The sequence below is a fragment of the Rhinoderma darwinii genome, chromosome 12 (assembly GCF_050947455.1).
Source record: "Rhinoderma darwinii isolate aRhiDar2 chromosome 12, aRhiDar2.hap1, whole genome shotgun sequence".
In the NCBI taxonomy this organism is placed as follows: domain Eukaryota; kingdom Metazoa; phylum Chordata; class Amphibia; order Anura; family Rhinodermatidae; genus Rhinoderma; species Rhinoderma darwinii.
This window is the reverse complement of record NC_134698.1, coordinates 10,078,239-10,094,821: the sequence shown is the minus strand read 5'-3', so window position 1 is coordinate 10,094,821 and position 16,583 is coordinate 10,078,239. Positions and strand designations below refer to the sequence as shown.

Genomic DNA, 16,583 nt, shown 5'->3' with positions numbered 1-16,583 from the left:
TGAGGTACCTCTGAGAATACCTCCAAAGGAGACCAGGTTGATCGAAAAACGGGGGAAGCTGCCAAAAATGTACAACCCCCTTAGGTCCTTTTTTTATAGACAAATGTGCTTTATATGAACATACATAGGACATATTAAGCCTTTGTACTATTATGTGTATTAGACTACGGTATACTGTATTGGTTGGACATGGGGGTAAATGGGCCATTAAAAAAAAACAAAACATATGGAGGTTGATGTCTGTTTTTATATTTTTGCTATGGACAACACCATTTTTCTTAATCTATGACACAAACAAACTGTATTGGAATGAGAACAGATTCGTAAACTGTTTGCCTAAGTGATATAGAAAAAATGCGGGAACCACTAAGTATTTTTTATATTTAGGATATATATTTCACAAAATGGCTCTTGTGGGGTACGGTACAGAGCAGAAATTTTAAGACGCACGCTTCAGACAGCAAAACAAGGGTTGAACAAGTCCTAGATTTTTTGGAACGGGGTTCAAACTTCTGCCCTTATTTTCCAAAAATAATTAAATCTAAAGTAATTTTATATGAGATATATATATATATATGTTAGACACACACATACGTACAAATATAAAAATTACAAAAATAAAATAGAAATATTCTTTATTATTATTAGAATTCAAATATCTAATTATTATTAAGGAGTTTGAATATTGAATTTGCCCTGAAGGTCATGTGGGCCAAAAAGGTTAATTATTTTAAGTTTTTTTTTTATAAGAAATTCTTACAATCACTCTACAATGATCGTTACGGTATTGAAAATGTAGTATTTTTATTGGAATGGGGATACATTAATGCAGACTTTAGACGAGGACAAGGTCAGGAGTAGGTAGGAACATATTGAGATATGTTCCTAGGTTTCGGCATCTTATGTGTGGTCTTGTGATATTCATGGTGAAGTCGGGAATCAGAATAAGATAGGTAGTGTTTCCAGATGGGTATAGATGAGACCTGGACCATGTCCACTCGAATCATAGACATGAATGGTCTTTGCTGTTGAAGACCACAGAAGACGCTGGTCTCTTTCTTGGCACATTTCAGGCTTTCGATTTTTGTTCAAGTGTTGTCATAATGACGTTCCTCGGTTTCCTTAGCAACATCAATTCCGAGATTTGCACCCACTTTAGGGAACATAATGTTCTTATTAAACACTATATTCGGATGTGCAAATATGAAATACTCTGAAAGCTTAAATCTTGTACTCCTAACTAGTCATGGATGTCCTTACTCACTGACCCACCACCATGGTATGGTTTTACTTTCACGTAGAGGACATGCTCCCGGCTTACAATGCTTGGCATTGTATATCAAAATTACAACAAGTGTCATGGAGCTTCCTTATGTTTAGTATGACATTAAACGGAGGAAGTGCTTGGGCAAGACACATATCATAGTTATGGAAGACGTAACAATGTCTCTTCTCTTCTTTATAGAGGACGGTGACCACATGCTTATCCCAAAATGAACGATGTTGGATTACATAATTTGGGACACAGGCCAGTCATCTTGAGGCTTTTTATACAGTCATCAATCCCAAGGTCTTCTCTGCTGTTCTCACTTTTCTGGGCACTTACACTATGACCCAAATTTCTTCATTAATTTTACTACAAATCTCGGCCCACACTCTACCAGGTCAACATATGCCAGCATTCAACTTTTCATTGAACTGGGGCCACCACTGTTCCTTGCTTTGTACTAGTTTCCATACGTGGTCCTTTGTCTCCATACATCTGGAGACCACTGTATATCATGGTATATGTATTGTATATGTTATATAGTAAGAAATTAGTATATATGGGATTGGTGGAGTAGCATCTAGGGGTAATGGTAGATTAACAAACCGCATACCAAGAGGGACCAAAAGTTGAACATACGCCATTGGATAGTAGACATTATGGATGTGTCTTTGCAAAGGTGACTAAAGAGTTTTACAATAAGGCTTAGAAAAAAACGATACCTTCCAACACTTCCCACGTTCCATGCCCAATTTACCAAAGCCATGACTGATCTTCACTATGTTACCCATGCTATAGCTCTTCTCAGTTGAGGACCAAGAATCCAGCTGTATTTCCAAATTGAAGACAGTAAGGACTTGAGAGAGGACGTTCATCTTCTAGTTGGCCATGTGGTCTAGTCCCAGCTCAAAGATGATCACATATGAAGGAAGGAGATGGAAATCGAGAAAGATGCCCCAACTGAGGTTGGCCTATACTTCTTCCCTTAGGGCAGTGTGGATTTAAGTTGTGCTTCCAGTCTCCCTAGACACCACAGCATGTGAAGGACGTATTCAACCCAAGGGTCATGCTCCTACAAGGGATGAGGAAACCTAAACAAGCTCCAGACCCTCTACCTCTAGTATTAGGAGAAGGCGGCCTGTTTTGATTATTGCTATGGGACTACTTCCCCTCTACACTTGTGGTCATGTCTATAACTAAATATCAGATGTCTGAGATGTTGAGGGCCATATATACCTTTTTGGGTCACTCGGTGGACATTCCTCGACATAGAACAACGAATGCAAATAGACCGTAACCCGTATCTATTAGATCCAACATCTACCAGGTTCCTTTAAATACAAGTTATGCTAATAAATAGGCCCCTATGACCCATGACCGCTACGTATCATGCCCACGTGATACCAGCAAGTCTCCATGACAGGTGAACGGCTTAGCATGCACCGCGGTGTAGTTAAGCCATCTTGATTGCGATCACATTAACCTTTATATAGTGCTATCATGTGCTGAGCTTACAGACTCTGTCCATTAATTGCTTCTCCACTACGTACAAATCACTATTCCAATAAAATTGTCACATTCCTCCTCCCGGCAAGACTCCTTCAGTGTCACAGCCCCGAACTCCGACACCTCCCCTCGTTCCATATGCAAGAACCGCCATTACTTTATAGGTTCCTAATGGAAAGTTTACCCTGTAAATTGTCCCTAGCTGCCCTCAGAAATCTCCTATTAAATCTTTCATTAAGAAGGTGCTTTATAGATGGCCGATCCTTTCATCCCGCCAAACATATCAAGTAATTATTGTCATTTTGTATTCAATTACTGGCCTTATTTCATTACGGCCCGTTGTATTCTGTTTTATCTGAATCGTTATTACAGGCTTTGCTTAACCCTTTGACGTCGATTTGTAGCACGACTCGAAAAAAAAAAACAAAACCAAAAATAACACTAAATGAAACCCCCAAGGATATAGATTTTCCAAGATCACTCTTAACCGTTCCTTCACTGGAGAGTCTAATAAATCATTGACCCCACTCCCCTTTCATTAACTGCGCCAAGACCCAACCCCAACTCCAAGAAGAGAACAGGATGCATGTAACGTTCTGGCCCCTTAGGGGTTAACATGCATATATACAGTGCTGTATTCCGCACAGCTGGGTTGTGATCAATATTTTTCTATCAGTGTGCAGTGTCCCAGACAAGAGTGGGGGGAAGGGAACGAAAGGAGAACTGACCAGATGGGGACAGGAGGAAAAACAAGGAATGGGGGGTGGGGGGGAGGGTTGTTTCTATGCCATAACCTGTAACATAATCAATTCTTGTGATATAGTGTATTGATAAATATTAATATAATTATAGGATATGAACGCCGGCATTAATAGGACACTAATTGTGATTATATATTAATAATGAAATATCATCGTCGTGCGAGGGACGGGCTCACATAATATAGGGCCTGAATATGGTCAGTACAAGCGCCCGTTGTACCGGATTTGGAATATTTTAGACTGTAACGATTCTTATGCCCTTGGGTATAGGATGAGCAGTGCAAAGACGCTCTAAAATTTCCGAACAAGATGCATTCTGGTCATTTTTTTAAAAAATTTTGAATTTAGATGAAATATTATACAGTATTATAAACAGTACCAACACATTGTAGGGAGAGGTCCATCAAAAATAAAAAATGACCCCCCTGCTTCCTAGTATGCACCCTTAGCCAAAATTGCTACCCAAATTTAGTCACTCCTCCACCCAATAATAGACCTCTCAGCCAAAAGCGGCAACCCTTGAACTACTACCCCAATTATGAATATGTCAAACCCATGTATCCACACCCCTCACTTACCCCCGAAGAACAGCAGATGATCAAGTGGTTGTACTGGTGATTTGCACAAAAATGCCCATACCCCGAATTTCCAATTTCAACATTTTGGAATGTAGTCCCCCGTTTCCCAGGCAGGACTCTAGGTGCTTAGTGCCAGGAGGAGCACCAACATGCCACTTTGCCTTGGTCAAGGAATTACACCTCATGCACAGAACCATTTGCGCCGGCCGATTCCCGTCAGTGATCCGAGGAAAGATAGAACATGTCCTATCTTTCCTCGGATCAGAGACTCGGATAATTTTTCACGGACCCGATTCACCCGCTAAAGGGAATGGGTCCGTGAAGACTATCGGGTGCCACTCGGATGGCGTCAAAAAGGGCCAGAGTGGCACAACGGTCGTGTGCATGAGGCGTTAAATAGGTTATGCAGATTAGAAAAAAACATGTCTTCTTACTTCCAAATAACAGCGCCACACCTGTCCTCGGGTTGTGTGTGGTATTGCAGATCAATCCCATTCTCCTCAATAGAGCTGAACTGCAATACAAAAATACATACAGCCTGTGGACAGGTGTGGCGCTGTTTCTGGAAGAAGGAAGCCATTTTTTTCTAATCCTGTACAATCCCTTAAAGATACAGAGTTAGGGGAGTGAACTAGGTGAAGAAAAACTTAGCTACAACTCAAGTGTGCCAGTCTATGGGCTGTGTCTGGCATTGCACTTCATCCCCGTTCAAGTGAGTGGGGTTAAGCTGCAATACCAGACACAACCTATAGACATGAGTGGAGCTATTTCTTGAAAAAAAGCAGATACTTTCTCTAATCTCATACAAACTATTTTTAGGACCTGTTCACACAGAGTATTTTGATGGCAAAAAAATCTGCCTCAAAATTCCAGATTTTGACCTGCCAGCATTTTCGTGCCGCGTTTTTCGAGGCGTCTTCCAGCTGCGTCCATTGAGCACCGCGGGCAAAAAACGCTTTCTCTGCCTCCCATTTATTTCAATAGGAGGTCAAAGACGAAGCCGCAAGAAGAAAGAGTATGTCGCAAAACGCCACGGTCTCCCATTGAAATCAGTTGGAGGCGGTTTCCAGCATTTTTTTGGCTCCGATTCCAACGCGATTTCTGCATCAAATTCAGCGCCAAAAATCTCTGTGTGAACAGGGCCTAAAGGGGAGCAGCCAAGACACTTTGAAAGTTAACTAAGCCAGCACAATCTGTGTCATGGTAGTAAAAATATGAAAATTTGCAATTTAATTCCCCTGCAGTGCCTCCTCAGGGGAAATAAGGTATTACCATTGAAATCAATAGGCTGTCCATGTAATGCATAGACATGCCGAGTCCTCCAGAGCGAGAGACTTTTGTAGGCACTATCTTCTCAACTAATTGATGGAAATCCTGAATGAGGTACTTGAAAATGCATTTAACCCCTTTAAGGCCTGTTACTATCCAATGAAAATGATCTCTACCCATCTGTACCAATAACCTTTGTTAATGCAGCACATACACCCTCCAACCTAAAGGAACTTAAAGGAAACCCGTCTCTAGCGCAGACCTTTTCACATTTGGGTTAAATCTTACAGTTGCCGTAATAGTTCGCAAAAATAAGCTACAATTATGTTGACCAAAAGCCTCAAAAAGTGTCAGATGACTGAAAGTCTCTTCTTGCCGCCTTGCTGAGACTTCTAGAGGACATTTTGTTAGGAACAATTGTGCCCAGTTGTTTAGATTTTATGGGGCCTTCTTCAGTTGCCCTAATCTAGAAGGAAACCTTCTTGTGACATGGTCCCTTTAAGCCAGAACCATTCTAACACTTTCATGCATAACTTTATAACAAGGATTTATAGGGCTGTATGGGAATTTTGGGTAGAGTCCTACAAAATATTCACCTCTAACCTTCTGCTTGTAATAGCCGTGCTATTTCTTCAGTCTGTCAACCCATTACTAGAAAAAAGGTGAAAAGTGGACTATTTGCATTATGCTGTGAAAAATGTATTGGTGTAGGACTTTAATAATGCCCTCACTGGTTCAATGTGGAAATTAACTTACCAATGACTTAATTTAATATCTGTACCGGAGGGCTTACTACTCCATTATATATATATATATATATATATATATATATATATATATATATATATATATATATATATAGTGAAGGAAATAAGTATTTGATCCCTTGCTGATTTTGTAAGTTTGCCGACTGTCAAAGACATGAACAGTCTAGAATTTTTAGGCTAGGTTAATTTTACCAGTGAGAGATAGATTATATATAAAAAAAACAAAAGAAAATCACATTGTCAAAATTATATATATTTATTTGCATTGTGCACAGAGAAATAAGTATTTGATCCCTTTGGCAAACAAGACTTAATACTTGGTGGCAAAACCCTTGTTGGCAAGCACAGCAGTCAGACGTTTTTTGTAGTTGATGATGAGGTTTGCACACATGTTAGATGGAATTTTGGCCCACTCCTCTTTGCAGATCATCTGTAAATCATTAAGATTTTGAGGCTGTCGCTTGGCAACTCGGATCTTCAGCTCCCTCCATAAGTTTTCGATGGGATTAAGGTCTGGAGACTGGCTAGGCCACTCCATGACCTTAATGTGCTTCTTTTTGAGCCACTCCTTTGTTGCCTTGGCTGTATGTTTCGGGTCATTGTCGTGCTGGAAGACCCAGCCACGAGCCATTTTTAATGTCCTGGTGGAGGGAAGGAGGTTGTCACTCAGGATTTGACGGTACATGGCTCCATCCATTCTCCCATTGATGCCGTAAAGTAGTCCTGTGCCCTTAGCAGAGAAAGACCCCCAAAACATAATGTTTCCACCTCCATGCTTGACAGTGGGGACGGTGTTCTTTGGGTCATAGGCAGCATTTCTCTTCCTCCAAACACGGCGAGTTGAGTTAATGCCAAAGAGCTCAATTTTAGTCTCATCTGACCACAGCACCTTCTCCCAATCACTCTCAGAATCATCCAGATGTTCATTTGTAAACTTCAGACGGGCCTGTACATGTGCCTTCTTGAGCAGGGGGACCTTGCGGGCACTGCAGGATTTTAATCCATTACGGCGTAATGTGTTACCAATGGTTTTCTTGGTGACTGTGGTCCCAGCTGCCTTGAGATCATTAACAAGTTCCCCCCATGTAGTTTTCGGCTGAGCTCTCACCTTCCTCAGGATCAAGGATACGAGGTGAGATTTTGCATGGAGCCCCAGATCGATGTCGATTTACAGTCATTTTGTATGTCTTCCATTTTCTTACTATTGCACCAACAGTTGTCTCCTTCTCACCCAGCGTCTTACTTATGGTTTTGTAGCCCATTCCAGCCTTGTGCAGGTCTATGATCTTGTCCCTGACATCCTTAGAAAGCTCTTTGGTCTTGCCCATGTTGTAGAGGTTAGAGTCAGACTGATTAATTGAGTCTGTGGACAGGAGTCTTTTATACAGGTGACCATGTAAGAGCTGTCTATAATGCAGGCACCAAGTTGATTTGGAGCGTGTAACTGGTCTGGAGGAGGCTGAGCTCTTAATGGTTGGTAGGGGATCAAATACTTATTTCTCTGTGCACAATGCAAATAAATATATATAATTTTGACAATGTGATTTTCTTTTTTTTTTTATATATAATCTATCTCTCACTGGTAAAATTAACCTAGCCTAAAAATTCTAGACTGTTCATGTCTTTGACAGTGGGCAAACTTACAAAATCAGCAAGGGATCAAATACTTATTTCCTTCACTGTATGTATATGTAACTATAGGAGCATATACATTATATATATATATATATATATATATATATATATTAAAAATATCTGTAGAGTGTATGTCCTACAACCATATTCTATAAAACAGATAAGGCCCGTCAAAAAAGTTGAAAATATTTGCCTCCATTGACCAGGAATGTAAAGTGTATTCATTTATTTGTGTTACCTTTACCCACAGCCTGCAAAAGGAAAGAGCAAGAGCAAACCAAAGCCGAAAGAAATCACGTTCCTAAGAGGCACCGCCTGGTCTTCACCGACATCCAGCGACGCACGCTACATGCCATTTTTCATGAGAACCAGAGGCCCTCCAAGGAATTGCAGATCACCATCGCCCAACAGCTTGGCCTTGAGCTGTCTACTGTCAGCAATTTCTTCATGAATGCTCGCAGGAGAAGCTTGGACAAGTGGATGGAAGAGGGTCATGGGCGTCCACCATCCTCTTCCAGCTCTTTATCATCCAAAGGTGGTTCAGCCATTGCTTGCACCAAAGCATGAAAGAGATGCCTATAGCGCTATCAACCAAAGATAGTATCAGCTCAGCCTTCATTTCATCCCTTCTCCATTTTGGACACCAAGAACATTGACCTTGAGGTGTCTTAGGACAAGGTGACTCATAAAAATTATTATGAGGGGGGGGGACTGTTCCTTGATTGAACATCATCCATTGCCGTCATTTGGCTGATACATACTTCAATCGAATTCTATGGGTATAGACTAGTTCATACACGGTCATTATTTATTTGATATGACACGGTCTGCACACAGCGCACTACAGTTAATACAGGTATCACATTCATATGCCCTTTCAATGACGGTTGGGTGACCATAAGCCCTTTGGTTAGTTCGCAACCCATGATGATTGGCATTCGAAAGCTACCGCACTGTTTATATAAGGCTGCAAGAATGTTTTTAGGGCACCAGCTAGAGCTAGCTCCTTACAAGAAGGTATGGTCATGTTTCCTAGTGTGACACATGTGGGTGGAACTTTAAGAAGGCATGCAGACTGGTTCTCACATGTTCCTCCGCAATGCCCAACATTTGATGTCAAACTCAACTGTGCTTTTTATTTAGGACTCTACATGAAAAATGTCATCCAATAGCTACCTCTTCATAGAGCTGACAGTGACGGGCTGTTGAAATGCTTCAGCTAACCTCAGACAAGGCTCTGCCTTGTATTAATCTTAGGGTAAAAGGTGTAGTCATAAAGGGGCTGTAAATAGGGTTAAATTTCATCTTTGGATCTGACAGCATTTTTCTGGCAGTGCCTTGAAGAGGAATACCATTTAGGACCATACAGAGAGACAAGTTACATTTCATCCGGTAGGATCCTGCCTACACTACTCTTCTTCAGAACACGAATGGCCAACCATGGTCTAATCCTACCATAAGCCCTGCCTGATACAATCCACTTCTTGTTTTTGGAGGGTAGTCTTGCGTACACAGTGTTGGCCATTGAACACACCATGTCTAGGTCAGCATTGAAATAGTTGTGCAAGTTTTAAACCAAAGTAAAAATGTCGACTTTCAACTTTTTGGAAACCAAATATCCAATAGGTCATGCCTCATCTAACAAATGTGTATGCAATTCTCAGACATCATGATAGTTTGAGGTCACAAAACCTAGAGGGTAGTAAGACCATGGTTCTCCACGTTCTACAAATGCCACCTTCAGTCGAGCTTACATCAAACTCAATTGCAATTTTTATTACCCCGAATTTAACGTCACATACCCTAAGACCTCTTTGTTGATGGCATAACCCTTGGCTTATGTACAGTACCTGCCTTATAACACTTCATCATTCTTGATCACTTATGGTCTCCTCCTTTGGGTCTGTACTTCATATGGATATTTACAAAGTACTTGCTTGGTCTTACGAAACCATTGTAGACATATACACGTTTGGCCCTACTTTTGGAAAACAACTACAACAGAAGTTTCCAAGACTGGTCTCGAAAACAATTCTTCTACAATAGTGGAACCTGTAGAAGACTCATATAATCAACTCTTAAAATATCCAGAGAAAGCATAAGCACCACCCATGGTGGACAGTATAGAAAAGGACTTTGTAGAGATAAATAATTCCTTATCCCAACAGCAAGAGATTCTATTATCTCAGTCACCAGCTTGTGTAGTGATGACCCCAACCACACTAGTAAAAATTCAAAGCTTTGTGATGCAACTTTGAAAAAGTGTTGACCTTTTCGCCTTCAGAAGCTTAGGGCTGCAGTCTGGAAGTACAGCCGGACCCTCCCCAGGCTCTTTTCATTTTACTCCTGACCAGCTGACGGGGAATTAGTGAGTTCAATGGAACAGTAGGAGATGAGAGGAGGTAGGGGTTGGAAGGTCAAGTCAATCTCCATCCAGTGTTCACATCCTCTGTGGGGAATCACTAACTCCTTAGCTTCCATAGTCACCTACAATGCATTGTTTCGGCTTTTACACTAAGCTGTCAATTCAACCGTATGTATAATAAAGGAGAGCAATTATCATGCACTTCCAGCAATAGATAGTACACAGTAAAAGATGCTAAATGTAATATCATTGAAAGCATATGTTTAAAAAAAAACAACACAAAACCATACAATACTGACAACCATTATTGGTGGAAAGATAAACTTGTTATATTTTCCTCAGTCATGGTGGACGTAACCCAAAGTGACGGGTTGACTTGTTGCAGATGTCAAGCCATGGTCATGTTGATGGAGTGATACTACTTCTCAGACAGATGATTCTGTGTAGCCTTTGCTAAAAATGAGTGTACGTAAGGGCCCCCTTAACATTATGTTAATTGCCATCCATTGGAGATATAGGCCGGGATGACACCCGATATATACCTCCGACAAATGGCTGCAACATATCTCACTGTATATGCATTAAGTGGTATACATCTTCTGAACAGCCCCGACCCCTCACAGAGCAGCCGAGATCAACGGCCCTGGGGAAGCTCTTGAGGTCACTGTCCATATATGGATAGTGATGTCAGGAGCTCCCCAGGGCTGGAGTTCCTGGCACAGTGCTTCCTGAGGACAGCAGTGCTTCCTGCGGCCCTGTGCAGGAAGCTACAGTGAAATACATGGACAGTTACGTCACTGGAGCTTCCCGACATATACATAAACCTGCGATGGATGCCGTACAGTGCTATCCCTAACCCATAGGCTCCCATGTTAAAAAAAAAAAGTATATTGCGCGGTTCACTTTTTATGTGGGATCCCTCAGGATGGAATAGCGTAGTCTATCCTTCAAAAATAAGGTATACTGATATACCAGCCAGATGGAGGCCAAAAGGACACTCTTTTGGCCTCTGTCGGTCTAATAAAGCCCTATGTACATGTTTATCGTGTACGTCGGGAGCTTTCAAGACGTACGCAATAAGCGTAGGACAAAAAAACGTGATGTGGAGGGGGCAACAATCCTTTATTCTATGAAGGATTCTTCACAAAATACGCGGCTTGCAGGGTGTCCTGTTGCTAGGAATTCCCCTGTAGCGCCACCATAGGGGAAATAATGCATCACAGCATGCCCATTAAAATCAATGGGTTGTCCGTGTAATGCTTGGACGTTCTAGGTCCTCCAGAGACACTCTTTGCACTTGCTCTCCACTCAGGCTAATTGATAGATGTCTCAATTGAGGGAACCCCCTCAATTGACTCAATGCCCTAATAGGGTATTTGAAAAGTTATTTTCTAACTCAAACACCCCCTTTAGGGCTCATGTAGAATGAATTTTGACCTTAAATGAAGAGAATCCCATCTAAGGACGTATATAAAATACTTATATCTTGTTCTATCCAACATAGAGGGTGGCCACTGCTCAGATGAGGCAAACACTAGGCAGCCGTTTTAGGACTATAATTTCACCCTAAATTAGTAACCCTCCTCCCCCTACCTTCCACACCTTTACTGCCATGAATAGAGATATAACAGCGTATTGATTTTCAGTATTGACCTGTTGTATATGATGTTATCAGTTCATCGAGATGGGAAGGAGGTCTATGTAGAGGAATGTAACGTTACACCGAAGTGGGAATTTCCCACTAAAATAGTCGATATATATGTTTACAATGCCGGCCGTTTTGTTGGAACTTGATATGGATCCATTGTAATGGAAAGGATTCAAAAACAAGGCTATGCATGACGAGAACGACGACTGGAAGCGATATCGTGGTGGCTTCAACCAAGCAAGACCCAAGTACGGCAACCCAGTGCAGGAGACTCATGTGTTGTGTGAATAGGCTCGTACCAGTGTATTGTGAAGACACTTGCAAAACTCTACATGGCACCACAAGACCAGTACATTGGGACCAGCTGGTCCAGTTTCTCTATGCCTCACCCTCATCAAGGTGCCCACTCAACGTTTGCATGAGAAGACTCGTAGAAGAAAGTAGATTTGGCAACGTGATGGCCGACCGTGTACAGATCAAGGATGAGATCTTTGGCTTTTCTCTTATTTTTTTCATCGGCATGACTAAACTGGCATATCAATATAGTTCTACCTCATTCTTGGGGGTTATTAAAATAAAAAAAATAGTCTTGACGGGTATTTGTAATATAGCTGTAGACCAACTAGGAGGTCCAAGCTGAATGATATATTGTCACTGAAATATGTAATTAATGAGTACTAAAACATTGTTTCCTCAGCAATGGGGGCATACATGGAGGAGGGGGGATTCCCTTTTGTTGGTTGACGGCACTAGAGAAACCAACCTGGGACTCTTGCGGGAGAGACGGGCAGTGTGGTCCTCATGGCAAGTCCACACATGAGTAAAGAAGGTGGTCAAACCTAAGTTGGGCCCTCCCCTTCATGTTCATAGGCCCCATATCAGCCTCAGGGGCCGTCACTATGGCGCCTTTGCTTAGCAACCATCTTGAATTGAAGTCCATCATTCATTAAATACTGGGTAGGTGGGCACCATAAGAAATCTGTTAATCATTTTTTAATGAAGTATAATGTCCAGTGCTTCTAGGAAGCCATGTTTTTACATTTAGATGACCACCCAGTCAAAACGGCTGCCACACAATGACTGTTTTAAAGATTCAAAATGGTGGAGCTCCTCACCGAATCACACGTAATCCTTTTCGATCTATAATTGATACCAAAGAACAAAACGTATGCGCTTGACAATTGTTTTGTAGCCGACAACATTGCTGCCATGGCTTTTGTGAGTTTGTATTTTTTATTTTTTTTCTTGGTGCAGATTTACAGGGTCGGGCGACAACTGAAGTTGAAATTTTACGGGGCAAAACTGGACAATGGACTCACTGAAACCCAGTTGACTAAAATTGAAATCAAGCAATGAATTGCGGGTACTAGACGAATTAGTTACTAGGCGACACTTTAAAAAAAACGACGAGGGCAAAAGAACAAATCGAAATCGGAACAATCAAGATCGCTGAGCGACCATTCAATTTTAGGGATGTTCTTTTTTGTATTTCGAAACAGTATTAACTTACAAAATGTGCAATCCTATGCGATCCTGACTGCAGGCGATATGTCGCAAAGACGACGATGTTAATAATGTATTTATGTATTTATTTATTTATTTCCACCACAATTTCATGATTTACATTACTGGTAGCGCTTATCTATAAGACGCCATATTTGTCATCTCATTTCCCAGAATCCTAATTCTTACAAAACAACATATAACAAAATAGATATTTATAAGTACACGACAAGGGACAAAGTGGTAAATTTGCATGATTTTTTTTAGAAACAGCGCCACTTTTCAATGTGGCTATGTATGGTATTGCAGCTTAGCCTATTCATTGAATAGAGCAGATATCCAACACGGCGCATTAACACGAGTGGCACTGTTTTTGGAAAAATAGCAGACCTTTTTTGAAGTCTCGCAACCCCTTTAAGAGAGTCCGATAAAAGTTGGGACTGACTGCAGTATCCCATTGGTCCCGAAGGAATTGGATCATCACCATAAAAGCAATGATTATCGGCCAACTCATAAATTGTATGCCAAGTTTCGTTTTGATGTATCTTCTCTTTAATAATGACATTTATATGGTTTAATAGGACATACTGGATATGGTTTATTAGCTATTGTAATACCTAAAATGGCCTATAGGTGTCACTCTTGTGCCTTTGGCTTTGAACAGCTTTAGTCAACGACCAATTTTATTTTATTTTTTTTAAAGAAAATGAACTTTAGAACAAAATTTGGCCTATAATGAGGAATTTGAATTAGAATTCTGGGGAAGATGGACGGGAAATTCTCCAATTAGCGCCAAACGTCCCATCAGGCGTCCAGCGCGTAAATCGCCCAAACTCATAACGTCCATTATTGTTAATTTATTTCACCTTCATTCTTGCAGTGTTAGAAGACAAACAGCTGTGCATTTTACTATCTCTATATAAATATATATATTACACATATAGAAGGGAGAGGAAACTTGAATGTTTAAACTTTGTTATTTGTGCTGATTAACCAAAGTCTTTTTGCTTGTACACATTTTAAAACACGTACATTTTATACCAAAGTTTTTTCTCTGATACCTCATCGTGTGATTTGTCCGTGGTGATGTTACGCAGAAATTAAATGTCCTTTCTTGAAAGATTAAAGATTTGGGAGTGTGTTTTATGTTCTCAATCTGGATTGTGGTCGTCAATAGGGGGCAGTATAATTAAAGTACCGGTCAAAAGATACTCAAGGTGAGTGGACTTCATTGGTGACTACTTTTTTGATCAGTAAATGCGCACAGAGATATTGTCACTTCTTCCCTTCGCCAACAGGTGGCGACGCTGAGCGAACGAGAAAGCTCCTCCCATGATAAAAAGGTTCGGAATCTAGGCTTCATTCTAAGGGTATGTTCACACGCTTGACAAAAAACGGCTGAAAATACGGAGCTGTTTTCAAGGGAAAACAGCCTCTGATTTTCAGCCGTTTTTTTTAGCAACTGGCGTCTTTCGAGCTGTTTTTTTATAGGGTCAATGAAAAACGGCTCCAAAAAACACCCTGTCGGAACAGAACGCCGTTTTTCCCATTGAAATCAATGGGCAGATGTTTGGAGTCGTTCTGCTTCCAATTTTTCGGCCCCAAAAATGGCCGTAAATAAGCTGTGTGAACATACCCTTAGGCATCATGGAAGAACCAAAAATGATACACTATCTGACCAAAAATATCTGGACCCCTGACCATCACACCTATATGAGCTTGTTGGACATCCCATTAACCATGGATGTTAATATAGAGTTGGGTTACTTTTTGCAGCAATAACAGCCTCCGCTGTTCTGGGAATGCTTTCAACAATTTCAGAGTCCAGTGACGACGTGCTTTACACCACTCCAGCCGACACTTGGCATTGAGTATGGTGATCTTAGGCATGTGTGCAGCGACCAAAGAAACCCATTTCATGAAGTTTCCGACACACAGTTCTGGTGTTGATGTCACTTCCAGAGACAGTGTGGATTTCCGTCGTAAGTGATACAACAGAGTATAGGCGATATTTACGCACCACACGTTTCAGCACTCTGCGGCCCTGCTCTGTGAGTTTGCGTGGTCTACCGCTTCGTGGCTGAGCTGTTGTTACTCCTAGACGCTTTCACTTCACAATAATAACAACACTTACAGGTGACCGGGGCAGATCTAGCAGATAATAATAGCACTTACAGGTGACCGAGGAAGTTCTAGCAGATAATAACACTTGCAGGTGACCAAAGCAGATCTAGCAGATAATAACACTTACAGGTGACTGGAGGAGATCTAGCAGATCAGAAATTTCAAACACCAAAAGTGACATCCTATGACAGTGTCACGTTTAAAGTCACTGAGCTTGTCAGCATGACCCATAGTACTACTGCTTTTCTATAGCGATTACATGGTTGTGTGCTTGATTTTTTTGTAGCTGTTTGCAATGAGCGTGTTTGAAACACTTGAACGTAATAATTATGAGGGGTAGCCACATACTATGGCCATATAGCGTAGTCAGTAAAAACATTTTCTTTTTATCATGCAACTTAGAAGCCTCGTCGTTAAAAGCATTATAGGAGACTAGTAAAAGAATTTAACTGTTTTTCTACAAACAGCGCCACTCTTGTCCATGGGTTGTGTCTGGTATTGCAGTTCAGTCCAACAAGTCAATATGAGACAGTCCTTAAGCCAAAGTTAACTTAGTTGAACCGGGCCTCCACAGAGGTCATCTGTGTTATTGGAGGATCTCTTCTCTTAAAAAAAGTTTTATATACTTCAGAATATGTGATTATCCAGGTCCCATTAATGCCGAGTTTTGCAAGGAATTAATGGGTAATCTTGAAAATGTATCCAAAAAGATTTCGGCCAGACTGCACAACTGAGCTACCTCATCACATGGACTCTGTACTTATTGGAGGAGACTTTAAGGGGCTGTCTCATGGACACAACCCCTGTTAATATGCCCTTTGGGGGATATGGATGTCATAGAAGGGGGCGCCCTTCTCGGGATCCCCCTCTATGAGCCAGAAAGTAGATCAATACTAGAAGAGTGGGGGACATCCGAATGACCACCATGTAATACTACATTTGTCCTACAGTGGCCACTGCAGGCAAAATTTCAGGCTGGCTGAAGCTTCTCCAGGTAAAATCAGCTGTTTACTCGGGATGTTGGGAGCCGGACCCAGGGCGATCATCACAAATATTAAAGGGGATGTCTGTAATGAGAAAACTCCTTAAAGAAGCCAAGTAGAAATTTAAATGAGCAACTCCTTCAACCGCTATTTTTTAAGGGTGAACAGGGACGTAAC

The 16,583-nt window shown here is 41.2% G+C and overlaps 1 protein-coding gene across 1 annotated transcript in view; it reads left to right on the top strand.

The window, feature by feature from the left end:
- LOC142664452 (hepatocyte nuclear factor 6-like) overlaps positions 1-14,391 on the top strand; it is a 22,466-nt gene extending 8,075 nt beyond the window's left edge. Inside the window, exon 3 of the mRNA XM_075843513.1 lies at positions 8,034-14,391. Within this exon, the coding sequence (XP_075699628.1) occupies positions 8,034-8,350 (317 nt within the window). The 3' untranslated portion in view covers positions 8,351-14,391. The remainder of the gene's footprint in view (positions 1-8,033) is intronic.
- Positions 14,392-16,583: the final 2,192 nt, after the last annotated feature.